Source organism: Ambystoma mexicanum, chromosome 3q (genome assembly GCF_040938575.1).
Source record: "Ambystoma mexicanum isolate Mex_15411 chromosome 3q, UKY_AmexF1_1, whole genome shotgun sequence".
NCBI classification, from domain to species: Eukaryota; Metazoa; Chordata; class Amphibia; order Caudata; family Ambystomatidae; genus Ambystoma; species Ambystoma mexicanum.
Window position 1 is genome coordinate 1,265,801,307 of NC_090926.1, and position 25,419 is coordinate 1,265,826,725.

The 25,419-nt window shown below is 48.7% G+C and overlaps 1 protein-coding gene across 3 annotated transcripts in view; it reads left to right on the forward strand.

Annotated features, from left to right (window-relative positions):
* LOC138447860 (lysosomal alpha-mannosidase-like) overlaps nt 1-25,419 on the forward strand; it is a 493,239-nt gene that overhangs the window by 426,716 nt on the left and 41,104 nt on the right. For all 3 annotated transcript variants that reach the window (XM_069604300.1, XM_069604302.1, XM_069604301.1), the window contains one exon: nt 3,462-3,698. In XM_069604300.1, the coding sequence (XP_069460401.1) occupies nt 3,462-3,698 (237 nt within the window). The remainder of the gene's footprint in view (nt 1-3,461; nt 3,699-25,419) is intronic.

The following is a 25,419-nucleotide window of genomic DNA, read 5'->3' on the forward strand; positions in this document are numbered from 1 at the left end:
CTGAACTGGTAGTGTTTGCCCTCTATCATGAACCTGAGGTATTTTCTGTGCCCTGGCAACATTAAAATATGAAAGTATGCATCTTTCATGTCCAGTGTTGTCATGTAATCTCCCTGTGATAGCAGTGGGATCACTTCCTGTAAGGTCACCATACGAAACTTTTGGGGTTTCACAAACTTGTTCGCTGGGCGCAGATCTAATACAGGGCGCATGGTTAGATCCATTTTGGGTACAAGGAAGTACACTGAATAAATACCTTCCATTACCTGAGATAGAGGCACGACCTCTATGGCTCCTTTTTCCAGCAGTTGGTCCACTTCTTGGAGAAGGATGGCGAGGTGTTCTGGTGTCATGCGGCATCCCCTCGGGGGTCTGTATGTTGGGGAACTGTTGAACTCTATACAGTAGCTGCGGGCTACGGTGGAAAGTACCCAGCGGTCTGATGTTATACCATCCCATGCTGGAAGAAAGGATGTTAACCGGCCCCCGACCGGCGTTGCATGGGAGGGGACGCGAATCTTCGCATCAATTGGTGGTGTTGTTGGCTTGGGAGCCTCTGGGGGTGGAACCCCGGCCTCTTCCCTTGCCACGACATTGACCCCTCTGATTGTACTGGCCGCTATTACCCTGGTAGTTGCTGGCAGAGTACTGTTGTTGTTGGTTTTGTTGCTGGTGTTGTCCACGAAAAAAGCGCTTATTACCAAATCCCCGCCTGTTAGGGGGTTTTGAAATTTGGTCTAAGGTCTTTATTGTATCAAAATCTTTCTTCGCGTTCTCCAGCGCGTCATCCACTGCTCTCCCAAAGAGGTTGGACTCCTCTATGGGTTTATTAATAAGGGACGCTTGTATTTCCGCCTTAAAACCGGAATTGTGAAGCCAGATGTGACGCTTCAATAAAATTCCTTGTACCAAGGTGCGGCCAGCCGTCTCTGCTGCATCGAGGGTATTCTTGACGATGATCTGATTGACCAGAGAGCCCTCGTTAACTGTAGCCAGTAAACGAGTCCTTAGGGGTTCGGGAACTTCTTCGATGTCCTGTTTGAGCTTAGCCCATTGAGCATCGGCGTAGCTTGCCAATAGGGTATTATTATTGGCGATTCTGGTAGAGAATGCTGCAGAGGTGGTGATTCTCTTGGCTAGGGCATACTGCTTCTTCCCCTCTTTATCCGGGGGTGCCTCGCTAGTAGATAGTGGGACTCCTGCCCTTTTCCTGGTGTTGGTCACGACCAGGGAGTCCGGGATTGAGTGACCCTTAATATATAATGGGTCCGATTGAGAGGGAGAGAACAGTTTCTCAATCCTCGGATTGACCCCTCTCACCAATCCAGGAGTGGAAAGAGAAGGTGTAATACGTCTCTTAACTGAGGCGAGGATGGGTATAATCTGGCTAGTGGGGTTTTTTTCTTTGATAATCCTCTCCACAAAATCGGTGTCTGGGGTGACCTCTCCAGTTTCGATTTCGAAATGTGCTGCTGCCTTCTTCAGCAGTGCATTGAAGGTGGGTTGATCATCGACAGGCGAAGGGTTCCTGACTGGTTTAGTTTCAGTAGACCTGATGACTATACTGCTACTGCCTGTGTCAGTCGACCTAGCCGGTGACTGCCAGGGATTTGGGTCGCCCTCGCCTGTGTCTTCCTGGAATCCTTCCTCACATAGGTTAGTTTCCTCGTGAAAACCTTCCTCTTCTTGTTGGTCCTCAACATAGGTGAACTCATCTTCTTGGAAGGGGTCTTCCTCAGTGGGATTGTAAGAGTATATGTCCTCCTGTATGGGGTTATAAAACTTCTGGTATTTAGCCCATGGACTCTCCAGGGGTGCCTCCCTTGGTCTCTTGGGTGCCCTGTCTTCTGGGATGGACATGAACCTGTCTAGTTTGTCCATACAGGTCTGGAACCTTTCAAAGGTCCACTGAGGTCGGCCGGGACGGTCTGGGAAAGAAAAGTGGGTTTCTTCCTCCTGTAATTGTCTGGTTCCGTCCCATAACGTCGAAGAAAGAGAGCCTTCGCCTTCTGAGCAGCCTTCTTGCTGGCTAGGGCCTTCTGTCGGCGTCGTGAACTGGCCTGATCTGTTTTCCAGCGCTTTCGGCGTATCTTTGGCCTTGTGCGCGGTTTTCGGCGTTTCACTCGCCGTACGTCTTTGGCCGTCCTTAGATGCTATGCGCACGAGGCTTTCGGCGATCATTCTATCTTCCGAGGGATCGGTCGCCGTCGCGCTATGTAACGTCGAGCCTTTGCTTGTCGAGTCCTTGCTCGTCGAGTCCTTGTTGGCAACGTGAGCGCTCTTGCGATGCGCGTCACCGGAAATTTTGGTGTTAGCGCCCTTATTTTTAGAGTGCCCAGTCGCCTGTCGCGGAAGTGGTGGCGGGGGAGGGCTGACGACCCTTACGGTCGGCGGAAGACGCCGGTGGGCCCGGCGTCCCCATTGGCGCTATGGCTGCCTTCGTCTTCGACGAATGTGTGCCGGGGGGTATGTGCTTTGGTGTTTTTCTGTGTGTGTCCTTGTCGCCGGGGTGTTCATCCCCATAAGCTGGGCGTGAGCCGGGCTTGTCGGGGCCGGGGACGGACGAGGAGCGTGAACGCTTCTTTGAGAGGTCTACAGCCTCCGTTACGGGGGCCGTGTAGTCACTGCCCTCGTCACACTCGGCGGCGGCGGCGGCAGCTGGCGAGGAGTCAGGCCTAGACATGGCGTAGGCCGCCCAACTCTTGAACCTGTGGTCTTTTAGAGTTTTGGCCTTTAGTAATTTATAGGCCGCACAACCGTCCTCCTGGTGATCGAGGGGTAAGCAACGGTTGCACCGTTTGTGCTTATCCTTCCAGGTATATTTACCCTTGCAAAGCGGGCAAAACCTAAATGGCGTCCTCTCCATAGCTGAGGGCAATAAATGTGACTACGACCTTGAAAGAGAGGGAGGGGAAAGAGAAAGGCATTCTTAAAGAAAAGAAAGAAAGACCACAAAACCCCACTCTCCCTACTGTGTATGGCCGGCGAGGCCAGGCCACGTGTTCGGCAGCGCCGAAGGATCCCCTCCGCTCGTCCTTCTGTCGAAGATCTTGCTCGGCGGAGAAACGGCTCTGCGTCGAGGGAGGGATCTACGTTATTGATATTAATAACAAACGACCAAAGGTCAAAGAAACTATTTGGCAATGTCTCTCGAGGAGCTCCGTATAAAGGCGACCAGTAGCTGGGCGGAAAAAAACAATCTGAGGGACCTCGACGCGTGAGGGATTGTGGGTACAACGCACGTCACTCTAGGGATAGTGTTACAGACACGCCTTGTCGACGTCCCCTTTTCGACTACGAAAAACAAAATGCAATACTCCGCAGTGACCACTGGATGTCGGACCTATGCACAGCATGTGATTCTAAGCAGATTAACAAACATCAGAAATAAACATATTGCTCCTGGATGCCTTGCGCCTAACACACTGCAGCTCACCCTCTTTCTACACATTTTCATTCAGGTTCATCGCCGGCTGCTGGCAGATGATGGTCGTGGGGTGGAAGAGCCTCTGATGGAACCAGGCGAGTATAAGGATGGACTGATGGTGCGAGGCAAGCACCTACTATTTCTGGAAACTGTGGAGGCATCTGCCGAATTGCACAGACCCCAAGCCCAGCAGGAATTCATGGCTCCACAGATTGTCCTGGCACCTGGAGGAGGATCGCCCTGCAGAGAAAATCAATCCTTCCGTCTACAGGTGAGGACGTAAGCCCTCTGCCATACAGTGAGGGGTAATTTGTGGATCATTTTCCAAGTAAGGGTTTCTGAGCCATTGCCAAATGAGATTGGGAAATGTATAAACTATGCAGATGGTTTCCTGTGATTGACTGAAAAAAGGAAACAGAATATAGAGGAGAGTGGGGATTGGGAGGGGGTAAGAGTCTGCTCTTTCCGTCTAGTGCATATGCAGTGAGACAGTGACTTGACTCTGCGTCCTAGACTTTTCTCCAGTTCAGAGTATTTGCTGCTGGATTTACTTCACTAGCCACTGGTGCTCCACGTTGGCTTGGCCATGCAGGAGGGTGGCGGATGGGGGTAAGGGTCTGCTGCTTCCCTCTGGTACATATTCAGCGAGACTGGTGTCCTGGGCATTTCTCCAGTTCAGAGTATTTGCTGCTGGATTTCCATCCTGGGCTTTCCTTGCCCAGCCACTGGTGATCCACGTTGGCTTGGGCATGCAGTCTATGCTGGGACAGTTATCCAGGCTGTTTTACTGCTCGTTTTCTGGAGCATGAGTCTCCTGCTTTGGTGTTGGACGCTGCCATCATCTGGAAGGACTTGAACACCCACCTCATCGGAGCCAAAGGGGGCAGAGCAGGCAGGATGATCTTAGGAAGGTGAGAGGGCTTTAGCTTGGTACAAAGAAATTGTAGCATACACATGGTTCATAGAAACACTGACACACTAAGTATTGTGAAAAGAATGGTTTATTTTAAATACAGTAGGCCAAGATAAATCTTGGGGAAGTAAGTACTATTCACATATCGTATAAACACAAAACCATTTCAATACTTAAGGTTTACAACCCAAAGTATTTAGATTACAATCAGCAGTCAAGGTGAGTCAAACCTATAACACATTCAGAATGACATTAAGCTATTCTTGGGGAGTTCAACCAGGTCAGATATACTTTCAGAATACAATAAGTAATTCAGGGGCAATAGACCCTATTGGCCATAAAATAGTGTTATTCAATTATAGAAACACTTGATTAGACCAACGCTGTTACAAGGATATCTTGACATAGATGACTTTCTTCTATCAAGAATGGCTACAGTTATAACACCAATAGGAACACAGTTCAGAGGGAGTAAACTAACTTGCGTACTAGCTAGAGGCCTAGGGCTTCTCAAGGATAAGTATGGACACAGTAACCTGTTTTAGAAGTGCCCTTGAGCAATTCAGGGAAAGCACAATCAAACAGGTGAGTAATTTACCATATACTCTTCTAACGACACTCTGAGAGACTTCAGTTCGGCAAGTAAGATCACTTATTTGAATTAACTTCTGAAATATTACAGTTTAAGAAGAGCAGCAGCCAATCAAGGTAAGCAAGTGACCTAATATACTTTTCAGAGGGGCTACAAGCAACTCAAGGACAAGTAAGAACCTTGTGAAACTATTTTACAAGAGCACTAACCCAAAGCAATTCAGGGAAAGCACAACCCAGTGTTACAGGTTTAGAAGAGCAGCAGCTATTCCAGGTCAGTAAAGGCCGCTAAGAGGGCCTACAAACACTCAAAGATAAGTATTCACTCCAAGGCTGTTTTAGAAATGCACTAAAGCAGATCAGGGAAAGCAAACACCAATAATACACATTTAGAAAGACACAAAGCAGTTCAGGGTGGCTTAATTCTATTGGGCAGCTTAAACACTCATTTACTTTAGAAATGATAAAACTCTACGAACAATTTAACTTTTTAGAATGTGACAAACAATTCAAGGCTAGTATGTTGACCTCCATACTTTGTAAAGGAGCAAAAAGCAAACTGAAGGTTAGTATCAGCTTTTACACACTTTGGTTCTGTAATAGAATAAGTTACAAAGTTACTCGACAAACATTTACAAGTAGGTACTTTTAACACTTGAAATATATTTCAAGACAGAAACCTTCTCATCAAAGCCCTTCCCTAATTCCCGAGCACGAGTTTTCTCAGTGGCAGAAGGGGGACCCTATTGGTCTAGAAGCCAACTATAGGCAGGTCAGGAGAGGGTTCAGTTGCAGGAGAGTTCCAGAGGATTTCTCTTCAGACAAGTATGTAGTTAGTTGAAATGTGGTTAGGGACTTTACAGAAGACTCACTATATGTGTTCCAGCATTCGACTTGGGCGAAAAGGCGAATGGTATGGAAAACTCCCAACCACACAAATCACCCACTCAGCCTCACAGGATTCACACAAGACTTAAGGGTAGTTTTCCCCGAGCCCACACAGTATCTCAGCAGAAAGGAAGAGCTTCTGGGTGGATGCCTTCAGGATGCAGCAGCACAAGATCCGGTCTTGGGTTCTTCGTCTGGCGACTGAAGAAATGGACACTGAAGGAAAACTGGCAGCAGTCCTCAACAGTGGAGGCATCCAACAAAGGATTATTTGCAGCTTCACAGGGCTGTGGATTTGGCGCCTTTTTAGAGGGGCCAGATGAAGAACTAATATTGCCAGTTGGATTCTCTTAACACTCTCGGTACTGCACTCTGGTGAGGACATCAGAGATTTTAATTGCGTCTCCGGAAGGTCCAAAGGTTCGAACGAAATCAGACTTCAGAAGACCATGCACTGCACTCAGGCTCAAGGTCCCCTGGTATTGGCGTTTTTCTGCCCAGCAAGGTCACAACACATCAAGGGATGGCTTGGTTTGCAGGTCTTGCCAGCACTAGTGCATCTCACCAGCTGCTGTGTAGGAGTCATCGCATTCGGGACCCCCAGCTCACTTGGAAGAAGGGTTACACCAGGCTCTGGTTACACAGCAGGCTCTCTGGTCGCTGGAAATGGTTATAGCCGTTGTTTCTTCATCTTCCTCTTTGGATTTGGTTCCAGTGTGTAACTTGTCAGCAGCTTCCAAGATCATAGTACTTATCAGGAACTATAGCACAACTTGTGCAAACTCTCCCTGCAGTTTACAGAAAGGGGCGGACTAGCTGCCCAATCGGGACAGCCAGCCCTCCAGTGGGAACTGGTTCCTTTCAGGCAAGGTGAAAGACAGTACGGCAGGGTTTTGGACTCTTCCCTCGCTTTCTGCCTTCTCAAGACACTCTGGAGCCTCGGCCAGCGGTTCAAAGGATTACTGCGGAAGATAAAACTTCAACCAAGGTTGTTTCTGCCTAGAATAGAAGACCTCAGATACAAGCGAACGAGAAATTGGGTAAAACAGAGCCTACCATTCTAGCGGAATGGTGGCCCTCCTGTGCATTACCGCAGCTGATTTGACAGCCTGCGAGTAATAATGAAAGTAGTTTCACTGCCATCATCCATTCAAGTAAACTCGCAATTGTAACAAAACATTTACCAGGTAAGTAAGCAACAAGGGGATACAGTGCATCTCCCCAGCACTCCACATAATATGGGGTTTGCTGGCTCACTAAAGTCAATGTAAAGGGGGCGGGGAAACTTTTACTTCTTGGGAACAGTAGTTCACTCAAGAAGTAATAAAAGAAATTACAAAGGAATGCCCAAAGGGGCAACCCATCCTAAGTTGAAAGGTTATAGGGTACTATAAATCCAAGCACAGACTATGGAGATACATAAAAAAGGTCACCCATAAAGAGTAAAAGACTAGGTTACAGGGGAAAAAGATTACCACTCACATAGGCACCTGGGAACAAGGTAAAATAATTACCAAGGCTAAGCAAAAGGTTCGGGGGTTGGCACAGGTCCGGGAGATTTATAATAAATATGATAATCTTACCCAACAACGGGACAGTCTTCAATTGAAGGGCCTGCCTTCCTTTGTCGTGCTGCCAGAACCGGCTTTGCTGGTTTCTTCCGACCTGCTGGCTGATGCGTCCCACTCCAAGCAAGGGCAATTGGCGCCCTTGGTTGTTGTAAGTTCAAATTCCTGGGTGACCGGATCCCCTTACTCACCCTGCAAAAGTACTATCTGGTTGTTTTACCTACTGAAACCTTATTTTCGAGAAAAACTACCACGAGTACACCTCTGGGCTCCAGGTTGCTAGATTATTCTCGATACTCACTCTCACATGTCCCCATGATTGAAGATTTCTGCTGGTGGGCTTTAAACACATTTCTCCTTTGATTTGCATCTCGTCCTGTGGCTGCTGGTCTCAAACCTGGCTGTGATCTTCTCTGGAGTGCCCGGGTGTGTGTTTGTCACCATCCCAGTACCCGTGGGGTGGAACTGGGACTTACCCTGCTTTTTACCACAACAACCACACTGGCTACTGACTTCAATATTTCCTATGGAATATTCCAAGCTTACCTGAAACTCTTCCCAAAGTGAGACTTCTAGGTGCTTAATTGGACAGTCATTTTTCCATGGTTTCCTCCGAGTCCCAAGATTTTACCCCTGATAGTAAATGTATTTTCTGTTCTTCTGTTTTCACTCTGAAATACTGTGGTATGTTGTCTTACTGTGAGGTTCTACTGTATCGTTACTTGAACAACCTTACAAAAAAAACTTCATTGCACATAAAGTTACACATGTACATATACACACAAATGGATCCAAATACAGAACACTTAGTTACGTTTAAATTAGGGCTCCAAAGTTCTGTACGTATAATTAGACATAAAATGTTATGAGTTAAAAAGAAAGAAAAGATAAAAAATGAAATTAAAATGTTTCGTAATGTTTAAACCTACGAGCTAGGGTCAGACCTCACTATACAGGCTGCATTAGCTCACAGGATATTAAAACACATACATACTCATTCGAGGGGATTGGGTCCTCTGACGTATTCCATATCTATGACAGTAATCACCACAGCTGAGCTGCTTCGGAATATTTTCGGAGTGTTCGTCCTGCGTCGATGACGTTGATACGCTGTCCTCGAGGGCCTCCGTCAAGCCGACGTCACCGGATGTTATAAGTAGGACGCACGACGCCGTAGCCTCAGTTCCATTTTTTCCGTGAACGTGTTCGCTTCGGAGATCTCGGCGCGCCTCGGTTCTACTGAATCCTGTTCTTTCAGTTCTTCAAACCTGTTCATTTGTATATTGAAAATGATGTCTTCAGCTTCTTCCACCCCGCAGTCGGGTTTTAAGAAGTGTCGGGTGTGCGGGTCCGAGATGTTGTTGACAGACATGCACAACGCTTGCCTCTGGTGCCTCGGGGAGGACCATGATACGGATGACTGTGTCGACTGCCAGTCGCTTACATCGAAGGTCTTGCGGGAGCGTAAGAAGAAGCTGTCGGTGGGTAAGGTGGCCAAGCCCCGGAAGTCGCGATCCACTGGACTTTTGATGATTCGAGGGGCGACTCTCTGCATCGTCGTCGTGAGTCCAGGGGGTCTCGGTCCAGGAGTCGGTCTCGCCATTCCTTTGCCTCTTCGAGGCACTCACGGAAGCGCTGTCACAGGTCGCCTTCCCAGTCCTCGTCCGAGGACTCCGCCCATCGGTGGGTTGCTTGTCCCAATAAGCATTCCACTCCTGAGGAATGGGATTCCTTCCGAAAGGAGATGATGGCGATTTTTCAATCTAAGGAGGCCGGCCGTGCCGTGACCGTGCTAGAGACACCACTTGTCCGCCTTTGGGCTCGAGCGGTTGTTGCGACCACCGGGTGTCTTCGAGGTACCGGTCGGACAAGGGTGGTCGCTCTAGACATGTCCGTTCCAGGTCCCGGTCCTCGACGCCCTCGAGACTGCGTGAGCCTGTGAAGTCTTCGAGGAAGACATCAACGCCTGCAGTGCCGAGGTCGTCAAGAGACTCTCTCGAGGCTCCTCCTCCGAGGAAGTCATCTACGCCATCAGCGCCCAGGCCATCGAAGGACAAGCTCGGGGCTCCGCCCTCGAGGCCTGTGTCGACGCCGTCGAAGTTGTCGGTGCCTCGCTCGACGCCGATTCCGTCGACGCCCTTGACGCCTTTTGGCACGGTGGAACCCCCCAGAAAGGCTCTGGCCAAGGCTAAGCATGTCTTTGTCCCTTTTTCTGTGCCCTCCTTCCGCCCTCTGGATTTTATTTCTGAGGGGGATGAACGATCTGAGGAAGGTTTGGTGCCTGAGCGAGTGCCTGACGAGATTTTGTCTGGTCACAGCCAGATTGAAGACCTGCGTCAGTCACTGCACGACGCCAGTGGTCTGGACACCTCTCCGGAGGTGGAGTTCTGTCGGCCTGAGCCTGGCACCCATGCAGAGTCCTCATACCGGCGCCTTATGTCGAGGGTCACGGACTACTTGGGGTGGTCTGCGCCACCCGTGGATTTTCTGCAGGATGACCTGACGGACATCCTCAACCAAGGTCCTCCAACTGACCCAGTACTGCCATTCCATATGGCTTTGCAAAGAAGTGTGGCTGCGGCTTGGACTGCTCCGGAGAGTCTCCCGGCAGTGAGCAAATCTTTGCCGCGAAAATACCGTCCAGCCAGTAGTGACCCCTGCTACTTGACCATGCACCCCACTCCGGAGAGTTTGGTGGTGCAGGCGGCCACGGCCCCAGCAAAGCAGGCGTCGTACCCTACCATCCCTCCTGATAGGGACAACAAGCGTTTTGATGGCTGGGCGAAGAAAGTGTTTTCTTCAGGGGGTATGGCTTTACAGGCAGCCAACTCCGTGTGTGCCTTGTCACGTTTCACGCACATTCTGTGGAACTGTATTTCCTTGAACATATTCCCGAAGGGCAAGAATGGGATGGTTTTCTTGCTATTGTACAGGATGGCAAGGATGCCATGTGTGAGGCCGTTCAGTCGGGTTTGGACATGGCAGATTGTGTCAGCCGGTCCATGGCGGTGAGCACCGTTATACGCAGATTTGCGTGGTTGCGGAAGTCATGGTTTGCTCCTGATGTGCAAGCCCGGCTCCTCAACATGCCCTTTGATGGTGAACATCTTTTTGGCAGCAATGCTGACGAGAGCCTTCAGAGATTGCAGACCTCCAAAGCTGCACCAAAGTCGTTGAGCGCTGCAGTTCGCCAACCTCCGCCTTTTCGTCCTAGAGGACAGTAATGGAGGGGCGGTTCCTTTAGATATTACTCATCCTTTAGTAAATCGAGAGGAGCTGCAAATCAAAGGGGCCACCGTAGGAGTGCCAGAGGTGGAAAATAGGGTACTCGAGGTGCCAAAGCCGCTCGGGCAGTTGCCTCTTTGCCCTCGGGCACTGCGCAGCTGCTTCAGCTCAGTCATGAGGCCATGTCCCATGGTTCGCCGGTTGGGGGAAGGCTGGTGCAGCATCTTGTAGAGTCGCGTGCCATTACTTCAGATGTGTGGGTTCTGGAGATCATAGCCCATGGCTGCTGTCTTCCTTTAGAGGCCTCACGACAATCCACCAGAGAATCTCTCTTTGAAGAGTCCTGATCCGTTCCTTGGGCAGGAAATTCAATCCCTGCTGGAGAAAGGCGCCATAGAACTGACGCCTATAGCGGAGAGGAACAAGGGATGCTATTCCCCTTATTTTTGGATTTCAAAGAAAGACGGGAGATTGAGACCCATCATGGACTTGCGCAGTTTGAACAAGTGCCTCAGGAAGGACAAGTTCAAGATGGTTACTCTTTCTCAAGTCCTCCAGGCCCTTCAACTTCAGGACTGGTTGGTGTCTCTCGACCTCAAGAACACTTATTTTCATGTGCCGATCCATCCAAAGCTCAAGAAGTACCTGAGGTTTGCGGTTGGCGACTCGCACTTTCAGTTTCGGGTCCTGCCGTTCGGATTGACCTCCGCCCCGAGGGTATTCACCAAGCTCATGGTGGTGGTGGCAGCTTATCTCAGGAAAGGGGGATTCACGTCTACCCCTACCTGAACGATTGGTTGATCAGGGCGCGTTCTCCCGAGCAAGTCCTGGATCATCTGTCCGTCACCTGCCACTCCCTTCACAGGCTGGGCTTCTCCCTCAACTTAAAGAAGTCCCATTTGACGCCAACCCAGAGGCTCCAGTACATCAGAGCAGGGCTCGACACTTCCCTGGGGCAGGGTTTTCCTCCCTAGGTGAGGGCTCATCACATTCAGCAGATGGTGCACAAGTTTCAACACGCCCAGAGTTTCCCGGCATTCGAGTTCTTGAGGTTGCTCGGCCTCATGGCATCCTGCATTCTTCTGGTGCCAGAGGCCAGGTTGCGGAAAGGTTGAGGTATAAGGATTGGGACCTCCCTGAAGACGTGATGGAGGTGTTGCTTTCGGCCAGACAGCCGGCAACAAAGTCCCTGTACCGTTGCCATCGGAGAAAGTTCTGCGACTGGTGCAGGGTTAAGAATGTGGATCCTTTTTCATGTGACATTCCTGTAGTACTGTCTTTTTTGCTTTCTTTGGCCCACAGGGCCCTGCAAGTGGGTACTGTTAAAGGTTACCTGGCGGCGCTGTCTATATTTAAGCGCTCGTCTGAGGAGTGTTATTTTAAAATTCCTTTAATTTCTCCGTTTCTCAAAGGACTCACTATGTGTTTCCGCCGGCACCTTTCCAGGTGCCTGGTTGGGATTTAAACTGTGTTCTGAAATTCCTTATGGGTGCTCCGTTTCAGCCTTTACAATATTGTCCTTTGAGGCTGTTAACCCTTAAGACTGTGTTTTTAGTTGTGGTCACTTCCGCTCGCAGAGTGAGTGAGTTGCAGGCACTTTCAGTTAAGCCACCCTTCACTGTGTTTTATAAGGACAGGGTTGTCCTTAGAGTTCGTCCTTCCTTTCTTCTGAAGGTGGTGTTGGATTTTCATTTGAGCCAGAAGGTTATTCTTCCGGCATTTTATCCTCCTCCACATCCTGGTAAGGACGAGGAAAGGCTCCATAGGTTGGATCCTAGGAGAGCTTTAAGTTTCTACATTTCTCGCATGTCATGGTCAGAGTGGACGATCAGCTCTTTATTGGTTACGCTGGAAGGCGTTTGGGACAAGCTGTGACTAAGCAGACTTTGTCTAGATGGATTATCTTGGCAATTTCTGAATGTTACCGCTTGGCGGGTAAGGACCCTCCGGAAGGCTTACGGGCCCATTCTACTAGGGGTATGGCTTCTTTTCCCTCCTCCATACGTTGGTACTGCTTTGGGAGTCAGTCATAGATATGGAATACGTCGTCGGACCATCCCATCGAAAGAACGTTACCAGGTAAGAGAGTAACTTGTTCTTCTATTTACACAGTTAAAATATGCATTTTATTCTTGTAGAGACACTTCCCTGGATATTCTATATTAAGAATCCCGCTCCTCAGATTATTTACTGTTGTACATCTTTCAAGTTTAAGTTGAGTAGGAACTTAATTGTTACAATATTCAGGGAAATATGCTGAGCATTAAATAACATAGACCACATGTCTTTTACATTCAGTACTTTGAATTTCCCTAAATGTTTGTAAAAGTGTTCCTTCCATACACCAAGCTTTGTGCAACTGGTGAGGAGGTGTTCTAAGGTTTCCTTTTCAGTTGGTAGGTTATAAAATCTACAGGTGATAATAGCATTTAACTGTTTATAACGCAGGGCCATTGCATCTCTCGTTGGTTAAATCGTAACCTCATTATATGTGCTGTGTATTTTTGATCAGGGAACTGCTGAAGGTATGTCAGCATTTGATGCATTAATTTCATTCTGAAATCGCCGACTTTAAAAGTTTTGTATTTTGTACATGTATCCCACACCCCTATCCAGTCACGTTCACGTAATTCGTTTTTGATAGCTCTGGACTCTCCATTAATAGTGTGATATCAATGTCAGCATCTTGCATGATATTTATGCACTGTTCTCGCCAGATATTTAGTGACGAGTCTTGTTTAGTAACTAGGGCTTTAGCGAGTACCGGGAGCAGGGTGGGAGCTTCAGTGTCAAATAAGCATTTTATGTGTAAGGCTAAGGCCTGCCAAGCAACTATAGTTTGAATGGAGGACATGCCTAATTTAAATCTAACTATTTGAATCGGGAAACTTTTAGGGAGATCTAATAAAGCTTTCCAAAAAAAAGTCCCTCCAGTGAATTCCAATTTGGTTGGTTATCTAGATTTCACCTGCGCCCCATGTTACAATGGGAATCACTTTCTGTTTGTAAAACATTATAATTGGCTTGCAAGAAAAATGTACCATATATGTTATGGATCATCTTTGCTTGGGATGTTAATGTCTGCATTTTGTATCTTATCTCTTTTTGTAGGCCAATTCCTTTATGGTGTTTTAAAGAAAATTTGCTGTCATTCACTCCCTTTCTAGGCGAGTTTTCTTTGTTCAGTTGGGTTTCCTTGTCGCTTGTAACAAAGATGCACTGCTGTGTTTGCCCAACAGTAATCGATTAACAGAAAGGATTGATCTTCGTTGCTCATGCGTAAAGGATGACAAAAATATTCTGATTTCCATTTTTAAATTTGTTTTTATTGTGATGCAAGTTTCTTATTCAAAAAAGCAGAGAGCCTCAACACGTGTTTCACCACTTAACATGTGGATCTTCGGTAGCAAGTATTTTTATGAATGATATATTTCCTTCCAGTGATCAGGCTTCATTTTGTTGGCGCTTCAGGCCTTAAGATTTGGGGTTCTCTTTGAAATTAATAAGGCTTCCAATTTCTTGAAAGTTGTTCAGGCAGAAGTTGGAGGAAGAAGAGGAATCCAGAAGTATCATGGACGCGCAGGTTGACAATTTGATAAGTGTTAACATACCTGCGGATGTTCTTCCTTTCTGGTGTTTAATGGCAGGGATACAGCAGATAGCCCGGCCACATCGGTTGTATATTCATCCGATTTTCTTGAAAGACTAATATATCGTAATTTGATAACAGATTTCCCACTTTTTTTGCATCAGGTGTTTAAATCCTCTGATGTTCCATATAGCCATCCTCCTAATTAAAAGTTTTTTTTGTCATAAGGCATTCTTCAGAGTGCTTTGATTCATTTGAAAGCTTTGATGTCCAGGCCCATTTTGACGTTTGTGGTGATGTTTTGCAAGGCTTTATTACCACTTCTCTATTTAGGTGGCCTGAGCGCCCTAGACAATTTGTTAGTGGTTTATTACCACTTCTCTATTTAGGTGGCCTGAGCGCCCTAGACAATTTGTTAGTGGTTGGTACCGAGATCTCTTAGATGGCAACTCTGGTTCTCCTTCTGAATATCTTCTAATCTTTTTTCTTTCAGAGAGATAGACACTTTTTTAATCCACTTTCAAACCATATTTTTTAAGTTTGCCTTTGGAGTTCCAAATTATTTCTTTAATGATTAGAGACGGTATCAAACATTGTATATCTCTATTTGTACCAGCTCTAGGCTTGGGATTAGTTAAAAAACTGCAAGTACAATAGATCTAGTTGGAAATGGATCTTGTCATTGCCTATCGACCAATCTTAACAGAGGGCTATCGTCTTTGGGTGAGTGTGTATTATGCTTATTGTCATAATATGACTTGGATGTTGTTAAAGATTTCAATCAGGCGTCACACACCTTGGTCTCGGCCTAGTATGCAGCGCACAACTGAAATGCCTATCTTTATATCTTGATTCAATATTGAGATGGTACATCACTCCTATCACGCATCCTTTTCAAATACCCCGGGTCACAATGGACCATGAACCATGCTGGTTGGTAAAATACAATATTTATTTATTTTAAAATTCAAAAGAAATCAGACGTTTTAATATGGAGCAGCAGTCACCAATGGGGTGATAATTACAGTGAGAATGTGAGCAATGGACTGGGTTTAACCTTCTAGTGCAACAGATACACAACACCGCAGGATAGGAGCACTTTTTGATTCGGGAAAGATAGCACCCAAGTTAGGATTTCCCCCTGCAATGTCCCTCAATCCACAAATAATCAATTCTGAGTGGATAAGCAGAAATAGCAGGTAATCAGGAATGAGAAATAGGAAACAGAATCCAAATCTGACCTTTCCTCCCCAGATAAGAGAAGAACAAGTTACTTTCTTACCTGGTAACGTTCTTTCGATGGGATTGTCCGACGACTTATTCCATATCTATGACAGGTAATGTCCACAGCTGTGCTGCTTCAGAAAATCTTTGGCGTCTGCGTCAATGACGTCGATGCGCCGTCCCCAAGGACCTCCTCCGATGGCCGACGTCACACGATGTGACAAGTAGGACGCACGACGCCCATAGCCTCAGTTATAGTTTTTTTCCCAGAACGTGTGCCACCAGTTTTCTGCCAGTCAGACACACAAAGCCTTGCGGAACGCAAGCAGCAATCGCAAAGAAATTCTGCAGCGGGGAAGGCAGGGAGAGAGCGATATGGAATACGTCGTCGGACCATCCCATCGAAAGAACGTTACCAAGTAAGAAAGTAACTTGTTCTCCGAGGGGATTGGGTCCTCCGACGTATTCCATATCTATGACAGACTCCCAAAGCAGTACCAAGCAAGGGGGTGGGAAAGAATTTAGAATACAAATTTAGCATGCCCAATCAAATTGCGGAATAGAGAACTGCCTTGCCAAAGGCCAGATCTTGCCCTCTGATGGAATCGAGGGAGTAGTGACGTACAAAAGTATGTACTGAAACCCAGGTGGCTGTATCACAGATGTGACGAATAGGAACTCCCCTCTGCAGGGCAGTAGACGCAGCCACTCCCCTGGTAGAACGGGCCCGCAAGCCAGCCGGAGGATCCTTACCCCGCCAAGCAGTAACACTCGGAGATAGCTAAAATAATCCAACGAGACAGTCTGTTTCGTCACAGCTTGTCCCAAACGCTTTCCAGCGTAACCAATGAAAAGTTGATCGTCCACTCTGACCCGGGACATGCGCGAAATATAAAAGCTCAACGCTCTCCTAGGATCAAGCCTATGGAGCCTCTCCTCTTCCTTACCAGGATGTGGAGGAGGATAGAACGCCGGAAGAACAACCTTCTGGCTCAAATGAAATTCCGAAACCACCTTCGGAAGAAAAGAAGGACGAACTTGAAGGACAACCCTGTCCTTATGAAACACAGTGAAGGGTGGCTTAACTAAATGTGCCTGTAGCTCACTCACTCTGCGAGCGGAGGTAACGGCAACCAAAAACACAGTTTTGAGAGTTAACGGCCTCAAAGGGCAAGAATGTAAAGGCTCAAACGGAGCACCCACAAGAAACTTAAGAACAAGGTTCAAATCCCAACCTGGCACCAGAAAAGGTGACTGAGGGAACACATTAGTGAGCCCTTTCAAAAACTGCGAAATTAAAGGAATCTTAAAATAGGAACACTCTTCAGACGAGCACTTAAATATGGACAGCGCCGCCAGGTAACCTTTAACGGTCCCCACTTGCAAGCCCCTGTGGGCCAAAGAAAGCAAAAAAGACAGAACCATGGGAATGTCACATTCAAAAGGATCCACATTCTGAACTCTGCACTAGTTGCAGAACTTTCTCCAACGGCAACGGTACAGAGACATTGTTGCCGGCCGCCTGGCCGAGAGCAACACCTCCATCACGTCTTGAGGGAGGTCCCAATCCTTATACCTCAACCTTTCAGAAGCCAAGCGTGAAGATTGAGGGATCTGACCTCTGGATGGAGAACCTGACCCCCCCCTCCCGTGAGAGCAGATCGTCTCGGTAGGGAAGACGACATGGAGGGCAGATGGACAAGTCTAGAAGGTCCGGGTACCACGTCCTCCGGGCCAACGCCAGAGCAATGAGGATCATCCGGGAACCGAACCTCTGTGACCTCCGCAGTACTTGCGGGATGATGGGGACTGGAGGAAACGCATACAGCAGTGGGAATGACCACTCCACCACGAACGCGTCTCCTAAGGCTTCTATTGGAGGAAATTCCCGCGAGCAGAACCTTTCGCACTTCCGGTTGACACTGGAGGCGGAGAGATCCACTTGAGGGGTCCCCCAAAGGGCGAAGATCTCCAGGAGAATCTCCTGGATCAGCTCCCATTCGTGAGAGATCGTGCTCTGCCTGCTCAGAGCGTCCACTGTCTCGTTGTCGTCTCCGGCCAGATGAACAGCCGAGATCGAAACTTCCTGCTGGTTGGCCCAGAACTCGAGCTGCATCGCCTCCCTGCACAGCGGAAGTGACCCTGCCCCCCCTTTTTGTTGAGGTAGTACATGGCCCCGTGTTGTCCATTAGAATCAGGACACTCTTTCCACGCACAGTCGGCAGAAAAGCCTTCAGGGCTAGCCTGACGGCCCTCAGCTCCAACAGATTGATATGGAGTCTGGACTCCGACAGAGACCAACGACCGCTGTCAACTCGTTGGCATGAGCTCCCCATCCCGTGAGGGATGCGTCCGTCACGATCGTCATCTCCGGCCAGGGCAGCCAAAATGGGGCCCCCTTCATCAGATTGCCATCGACGGCCCACCACAGAAGGTCCCGGGCTACCGAAGGCGGCACCTGAACAGGGTCCGACAGCCTGCCGGAGGATTTAGACCACTGGAGCTTGTGTGCCCACTGCAAAGATCTCATCCACAGACGAGCCTCTGGCACCAGAAGAATGCAGGATGCCATGAGGCCGAGCAGTCTCAAGAACTCGGACGCTGGGAGATCCTGGGCAAATTGAAACTTGTTCACCATCTGCTGAATGTGAAGAGCCCTCACCTGAGGAGGAAAATACTGCCCCAGGGACGTGTCGAGCACTGCTCCGATGTACTGGAGCCGCTGCGTTGGTGTCAAATGGGACTTCTTTAAATTGAGGGAGAAGCCCAGTTTGTGAAGGGAGTGGCAGGTGACGGACAGATGATCCAGGACTTGCTCGGGAGAGCTCCCCCTGATCAACCAATCGTCCAGGTAGGGGTAGACGTGAATCCCCCCTTTCCTGAGATGCGCTGCCACCACCACCATGAGCTTGGTGAAAACCCTCGGGGCGGAGGTCAATCCGAACGGATGGACCCGAAACTGAAAGTGCGAGTCGCCAACCGCGAACCTCAGGTACTTCTTCTGCCTGGGATGAATCGGCACACAGAAGTAAGCATCCTTGAGGTCGAGAGAAACCAACCAGTCCTGAAGTTGAAGGGCCTGGAGGACTTGAGAAAGAGTCACCATCTTGAACATGTCCTTCCTGAGGAGTTTGTTCAAACCGCGCAAGTCCATGATGGGTCTCAATCCCCGGTCTTTCTTCGAAATCAAAAAATAAGGGGAATACCATCCCTTGTTCCTCTCCGCTACAGGCACCAGTTCTATGGCGGCTTTCTCCAGCAGGGCTTGAATTTCCTGCGCAAGGAGCGGATCCAACTCTTCAAAGAGAGGTTCCCTGGTGGATTGTCGTGAGGCCTCTGCCGAAAAGGAAGACAGTAGCCGTGGGTTATGAGCTCCAGAACCCACACATCCGAAGTAATGGCTTGCCACTCTACAAGATGCTGCGCCAGCCTTCTCCCAACCGGCGAACCATGGGACCTGGCCTCATGACTGAGTGGTAGCGGCTGCGGCGTTGCCTGAGGGCAAAGAGGCAACTGCCCGAGCGGCCTTGGCACCTCGAGTACCTTTGTTTCCACCTCTGGCACTCTTACGATGGCCTCTTTGACTGCTAGCTCCCCTCGCTTTACTGAAGAACGAGTAATAGCGAAAGGAACCTCCCCCTCCATTGCTGTCCCCTAGGACGAAAAGGCAGAGTTTGGCGAACTGCAGCGCCCAACGACTTCTCTGCAGCTTTGGAGGTCGGCAACCTCTCAAGGCTCTCGTCAGCCTTGCTGCCAAAAATGTTTTCACCGTCAAAGGGCATGTTGAGGAGCCGGGACTGCACATCAGGAGCGAACCCAGACCTCCGTAAACCACGCAAACCTGCGCATTACGGTGCTCTTCGCCATGGACCGGCTGACACAATTTGCCAAGTCCAAACCCGACTGAACGGCCGCACACATGGCATCCTTGCCATCCTGAACCATAGCAAGGAAACCATCCCATTCGTCCCCATCGGGAATATGTTCAGCCTCTAATGCAACACAGTTCCACAGAGTGTGTGTAAAATGAGACAAGGCACATATGGAGTTGGCCGCCTGAAGCGCCATACCCCCTGAAGAAAAGAGTTTCTTCGCCCAGCCGTCAAAACGTTTGTCGTCCCTATCCGGAGGGATGGTAGGATACGACGCCTGCTTTGCCGGGGCCGTAGCCGCCTGCACCACCAAACTCTCCGGAGTGGGGTGGCTAGACAAGTAGAGCAGGGGTCGCTACTCGCTGGATGGTATTTACGCGACAAAGACTTGCCCACTGCCGGGAGACTCTTCGGAGCAGTCCAAGCTGCCGCCACCCTTCTCTGCAGAGCCATATGAAACAGCAAAACCGGGTCAGTGGGGGGACCGAGATCAAGGATGTCCGTGAGATCATCCTGAACGAACTCCCCTGGGGGAGCTGACCAACCCAAGTACTCGGAGACCCGAGACATAAGGCACCGATGTAAAGAATCGGCATGAGTGCCAGGCTCCGGCCTACAAAACTCCACCTCCGGAGAGGTGTCCAGTCCACTGGCATCATGCAGTGACTGCCTCAGGTCATCAAACTGGCTATGGCCCGAGATAAGCTCATCTGGAACCAGAACCGGAACCAAGCCGTCATCAGATCCTTCATCACCCTCTGAAATGTACTACAGACGGGGAGAGGAAAACCTCTGGGGACCAAAGCAGTGCCTGACCTTAGCCAGAGCCTTTCTAGGGGCAAACCCCGTGCCATGGGGCCCCTCCGACACCAGCGCCTCGAAAAGCAGCGAGGGCACCGAACGATTCGGCGCCGACAGAAAAGGCATCGACATCGAGCAAATCGGCGTCGACGTCAGCTGCAGCACCAGCGGCGTCGACACAGGCCTCGAAGCCAGAGCTCCGAGCGTGTCTCTCGACGACCTAGGTGCCGGCAGCGTCGATGACCCCCTCGGAGGCAGAGCCTCAAGAGAAACTGTCGACGACCTCGGCGCCACAGGCGTCGACGAAGACGGCACAGGATCACGCGGTCTCGAGCGCGTCGAGGACTGGGACCTGGAACGGGCATGGCGAGAACGGCTACCCTTGTCCGAGCGGGACCTCTCCCGCAAGCCGTGCCGACCACCCGAGCCCGAAGGAGTACTGGCGGTGTCTCTCGACCAGTGCCGACCGACCCCACTCAGAGGCGCAGACGGACCGGTGCCCTGCGATTCAAGTATCGCTAGCATCTGCTTCCCGAAGGAAGCCCATTCCTCCGGTGTCGCTTGCATGGAGGGATAAGCAACCCGCCGACGAGCGGAGTCCTCGGAAGAGGACGGGGAAGGCGACCGATGCCGGCGCTTCCGGGAATGCCTTGAAGAGGCAGAGGAGTGACAAGACCGACTCCTGGAAGGAGACCCACTGGACTTCCGATGATGCGGAGAGTCGTCCCTCGAGTCATCCGTCGAAAGCCCCGCAGACCTCGACTTCCGGGGCTTAGACACCCGGCCTACCGACAGCTTCTTCTTGCGTTCCCACAAGGCCTTTGCCGTGAGCGACTGGCAGTCGACACAGTCGTCCGTATCGTGGGCCTCCCCGAGGCACCAGAGGCAGGCGTTGTGCGAGTCAGTGACCGACATCTTGGACCCACAGTCCCCGCATTTCTTGAAGCCCGGACGCGGGGTTGAAGACGAAGTAGACATCGCAATGACCAGGTCTTCACAAAAAAACCGAACAGATTCAACGAACCGAGAATTGAAAACAGCAAACTCCAACGAGTCAAGGCGTACCGAGATTCACGAAGCGAACACATTCGCGGAAAAAACGGAACTGAGGCTATGGGCGTCGTGCCTCCTACTTACCACATCGGGTGACGTCGGCCGTCGGAGGAGGTCCTCGGGGACGGCGCATCAACGTCATCGACGCAGGACGCAGACGCCAAAGATTTTCCGAAGCAGCACAGCTGTGGACATTACCTGTCATAGATATGGAATATGTTGGAGGACCCAATCCCCTCGAAAACATGATTTTAAACCCCTTGCAAGGTTATGAAATGACACTCGGAAATTGACATATAAATAATGAATGTGTGTTAAAAACCTTGAAGCAAATACAATTCCTCCCTAGAGCAACAATGCAAAGACACTAACAATCAGAAAGAATGGATTACCAAAAGCATACAGTTCGAAAATGAGTTGCAAGTTTAAAACAGATTGCAGTAAAATGACACATTGGAAACTTTGCAATTCCCACCAGAAATTACCCAAACGATTTTTAATAAAAACGGGTGAAATACACTGATTTGGAGTGCGTTTTATTTTTGGTTAGGGAATAGCTATAGATCACAGTTACAATATGGAAGTGAAATGAAGTCTCTAGCTGATAAATTGGATTAGTTACACAAGATATAAAAAGGTGCGTTTTGAGTAAAATGACGCCATGAAAAAGGAAAGGAAATCATTTGTGACGAGAACAGTTTTACTTTACACTAGAGTATTCAGGCTAGGCCACCAAAGAGGGACACAGTGAGCTCCAGGGTTGATTTGCGAGTTCAACATTCTCACCCCAGCGCCCAACCCTGGCGGATCCAGTCCTATCACTCGAAATAGGGCTAATGGTTTAGGATTACACAAGACATAATTACAAAAGAGATGGCGCAAGCACTAGAATCAAGGGCAGGGTTGCAAGAAAGATTCTGACAGTTTGAACAAGTTAGCAGGGTAAGGATGAGGATAAGGACAAAGGCAAGGCAAATAGACTATGGATTTCTATGAGGTAGGGATGATACTTACAGTCCACTTTAGCTTGGGATTTTGGACCATCAATGGTTCTGGTCACTACACGGAAGGGCGCCTGGGGGCAAACAGCTGGGCAGTTCTGGTCACCGGATGGCACTTCTGGACTGGCAATTCTGGTCCCTGGATACTAAAGATCAGCTGGATGGCAGGTTTGCAGGATGCATGCAATTAGTGGTATCAGGATGCTTCCCCTAAAACACCACAGCTTTCTCCTTTTTTAATGGGAGATTGGTGGGTTATCAGAATTTAAGCCTTGCTGGAGCAGGATCAGCAATGGTTGGGTTTTGCAGTGGGCCCCGGAGTAGGGTCAGCAATGCTTTGGCCTTGTAGTTGGGATCTGGAATCTGGATGGATGGAACAGGACGCCGGTGCAGGTAAATCAGCAAGAATGTGCGTCTAGAGCCTTGTCAGGGACTCTTATTTATAATGCCTAGTGACATCATCAAAGTATGACTGTTGCAGGCTTAACTAAACAAGGCTCTAACAACAGGATTGGACAAGGGTGATAGTCTCCGCCTCGCTCTCAGCTGGTTGGATTTCAGGAAAATGTCATATTTATGAGGTGAGTTTTACAATGTCCAAAAACCTCCCACAGTTACTTTAACTAAAATACGATTTTGCCACAAACATACATGTATACCATTGCAATCTCTTAGCAAATTATATACACAGGTTACATATTTTGTGCAGCACATTGCAGTCCAATCCTCCAGTCTGTGAGACCTTGTTTCGCCCTTCTACCTATTTTTCGCGCTTTTCAATGGGATTTACATTACTCAAAATTCGAGAACTTTATACATGGGTGTGGATTATCATAAGGGATGTATGTACAAAAATTTGCATTTGCATCATGGATGCTTTTCTTGTAATCTGCCATATTTTGCCATTTCTGTCCCCAAGGTGTCAATGAATTCTACCAAGTCTTAAAAGAAAGTCCAAAAAATCACTATTGAACAACGAAAATTCTACATTTTTACAAGGTCTTGCTGCAGAGATAAAAGTCTTCAAAGACTATTTCATAAATAAACTTTAGAAAGAAATGCCAGTCCTTTGCCACGTGATAATTTTTTTTCTTTCCTTCAACTACTTCCAACTGTCATTTCCTTCAAAGCAAGGTGGGGTTTCTCAGCTTGATTGAAGGTTTTATTGCCCCTTCACACTTCAAACTTCCTGGTCCTGGGTGCTACCTCTCAGTGGGCTCAGCCCAGCCTAGATTCTTTCCCACCCTGTAATTATCAGTGGGGCGTTAGTCTCTGCTGAGAGTTTATGTTGTGACTCCCTTCCTAGGGGGAGGTTTCAGGGCTGCCAACTGGAATAACTGGTTTTTGTGAGCTTGCAAATTCAGCCCATGTGTTTTAAAATCTTTATTTTCTTATTTTGGGTCCTGAATTAAAACAAACCTGTTGAATAAAATAGCCCATGTGGGTGTCATCGCCAACAACACAACCCCGTTACATGGCTAAATAAGGCAAGCTTTAATTCAACAATGTCATGACCAGCACCTCCGAGAGACAATGCGATCCTGCCCTCGGGACTTTGGGGCTTAGAAGACACCTGGTCCAGATTTATAACAGGAAAGATTAAAGGAGGTCCACATGGACCCTGTCCTAGCAGCTTTGGCACCAGGCTCATAGTATGAAGTCTTCTACAATTGACACTGGTTGTCTGCAGGCCTGAACAATCTTCTAGAATAAGGTGTGGCAAGTATGGGCGTGGCCAGCAGAACGTGCTCCAAGATCTTGGGTGTGGCCAGGCCTGGCTATATAAAACCCGCCCATGCCTTGTCAGATGCTTCGCGTTGAACTGCCCATGGCAGCAGAATGCTCTCCGCTGACATATGAAGCAATCCTGTGAGCACGTGCGGATTCCAGCTTGCCTGAAGCTTAGTCAGCTTACCTGAAGCTTATCCAGTGGTCTTCGGTATCCGCAGCGGTCCGCCATAATTTAGACTCCAGCAGCACGCAAGGTTTCTAGCTTACCTGACACTTACCTGGGAATCTTCGCCACCCGAAGCGGTCCGCGACTACCTTCCTTCCGCAAAACAGCTGATGCAGCCTCCGGCACCTTTCCGACGCTCAGCTCGATCTTCTACATAGCTGCGACATCTGGGAAGAAAGAAAAGCAAACTAGGTTAGTTGCAGAAGAGAAGCTTGCGAGCACAGCTCTTACACGACCGCAGCTTATATACCCTCAGCAGCGTCCAACGCTCCATGTGGCAGCATCTTCTGCGCTTCTGCTGTTCACACGCTATCCTATATCCGGAATCTGTTGGAAGAGAAGAGACAGGAATTAAAGAACATTGGCAAGGGAACAGCGAATAACGAAAAGTGGTTTAATTGCTTACTTAAACAAAGAAAGACTCACCTTTAGCACCGGATCAGTGGAGCAACTCGATCCTAGTGCCTTTGTGACGGATCAGTGGAGTAACTCGATCCATAAGGCCATTGTACCGGAATCGGTGCAGCAACTCGATTCAGAAGAGTAACATTGCACCCCTGCCGAGACGAGCAGGAAGGAGAGCGCGCCTCATAACAATCTCCAAGGTGAGCAAACACTGCGTTGGGTAACCAGAAGGACTCCTATCTGGGGACACAAGGGAAGGGTCCACCGGGGAAGGTGCCAGTCCTTTATTCTGTTTTCCCCATCAGTAGCCGAATCCAGGCCAGTTCAAGCAGTGACAAGGGGACATGAGCAAAACAGCTAGAGAGTGGAGTTCAACCAGGCTGGAAAACGAACCATTGACCCTGCTCCCATTCAACGCCCCCACGGAGACAAGGTGAGCGTAACAACAATTTCCTTTTCAAACGGGCAATTTTTTTTCCTTTGGTTTGAAAAAGCCAGTTTTTACATGTGTGGTGAAAAGCTAGCATTTCTTTCTTTTAATTCGGTTTGGCAGCACCACCAGATTCCCACACTGTCTTTGCAGCCATAGTCGTTTTCTTGACAGCAGGAGTTTTGTCTGAAGCACAGAGATATTGAAACTGACCTGGCTCAGAGAGTTAAGAGTCTCTTTGAACTGCTGAGCTTTAGATACTTTTCTAAAGAAATAAACCTGTGTTCCAGTGCGAGTAAAAGTAAAGTTCCTTGTTGATTTCTCTCAGAGTTGGTTTGACAGGGCCTGTCATTCAGGAATTATGCCTGGGTTTGGTGAAGCACAATGAAATATATTGGGCATGGCAGGGCCTTTTTCATCACAGTAGTTTCAAAAATAACTGGAATTAGCATCAAAGCAGCATTTTTAAAGGGTG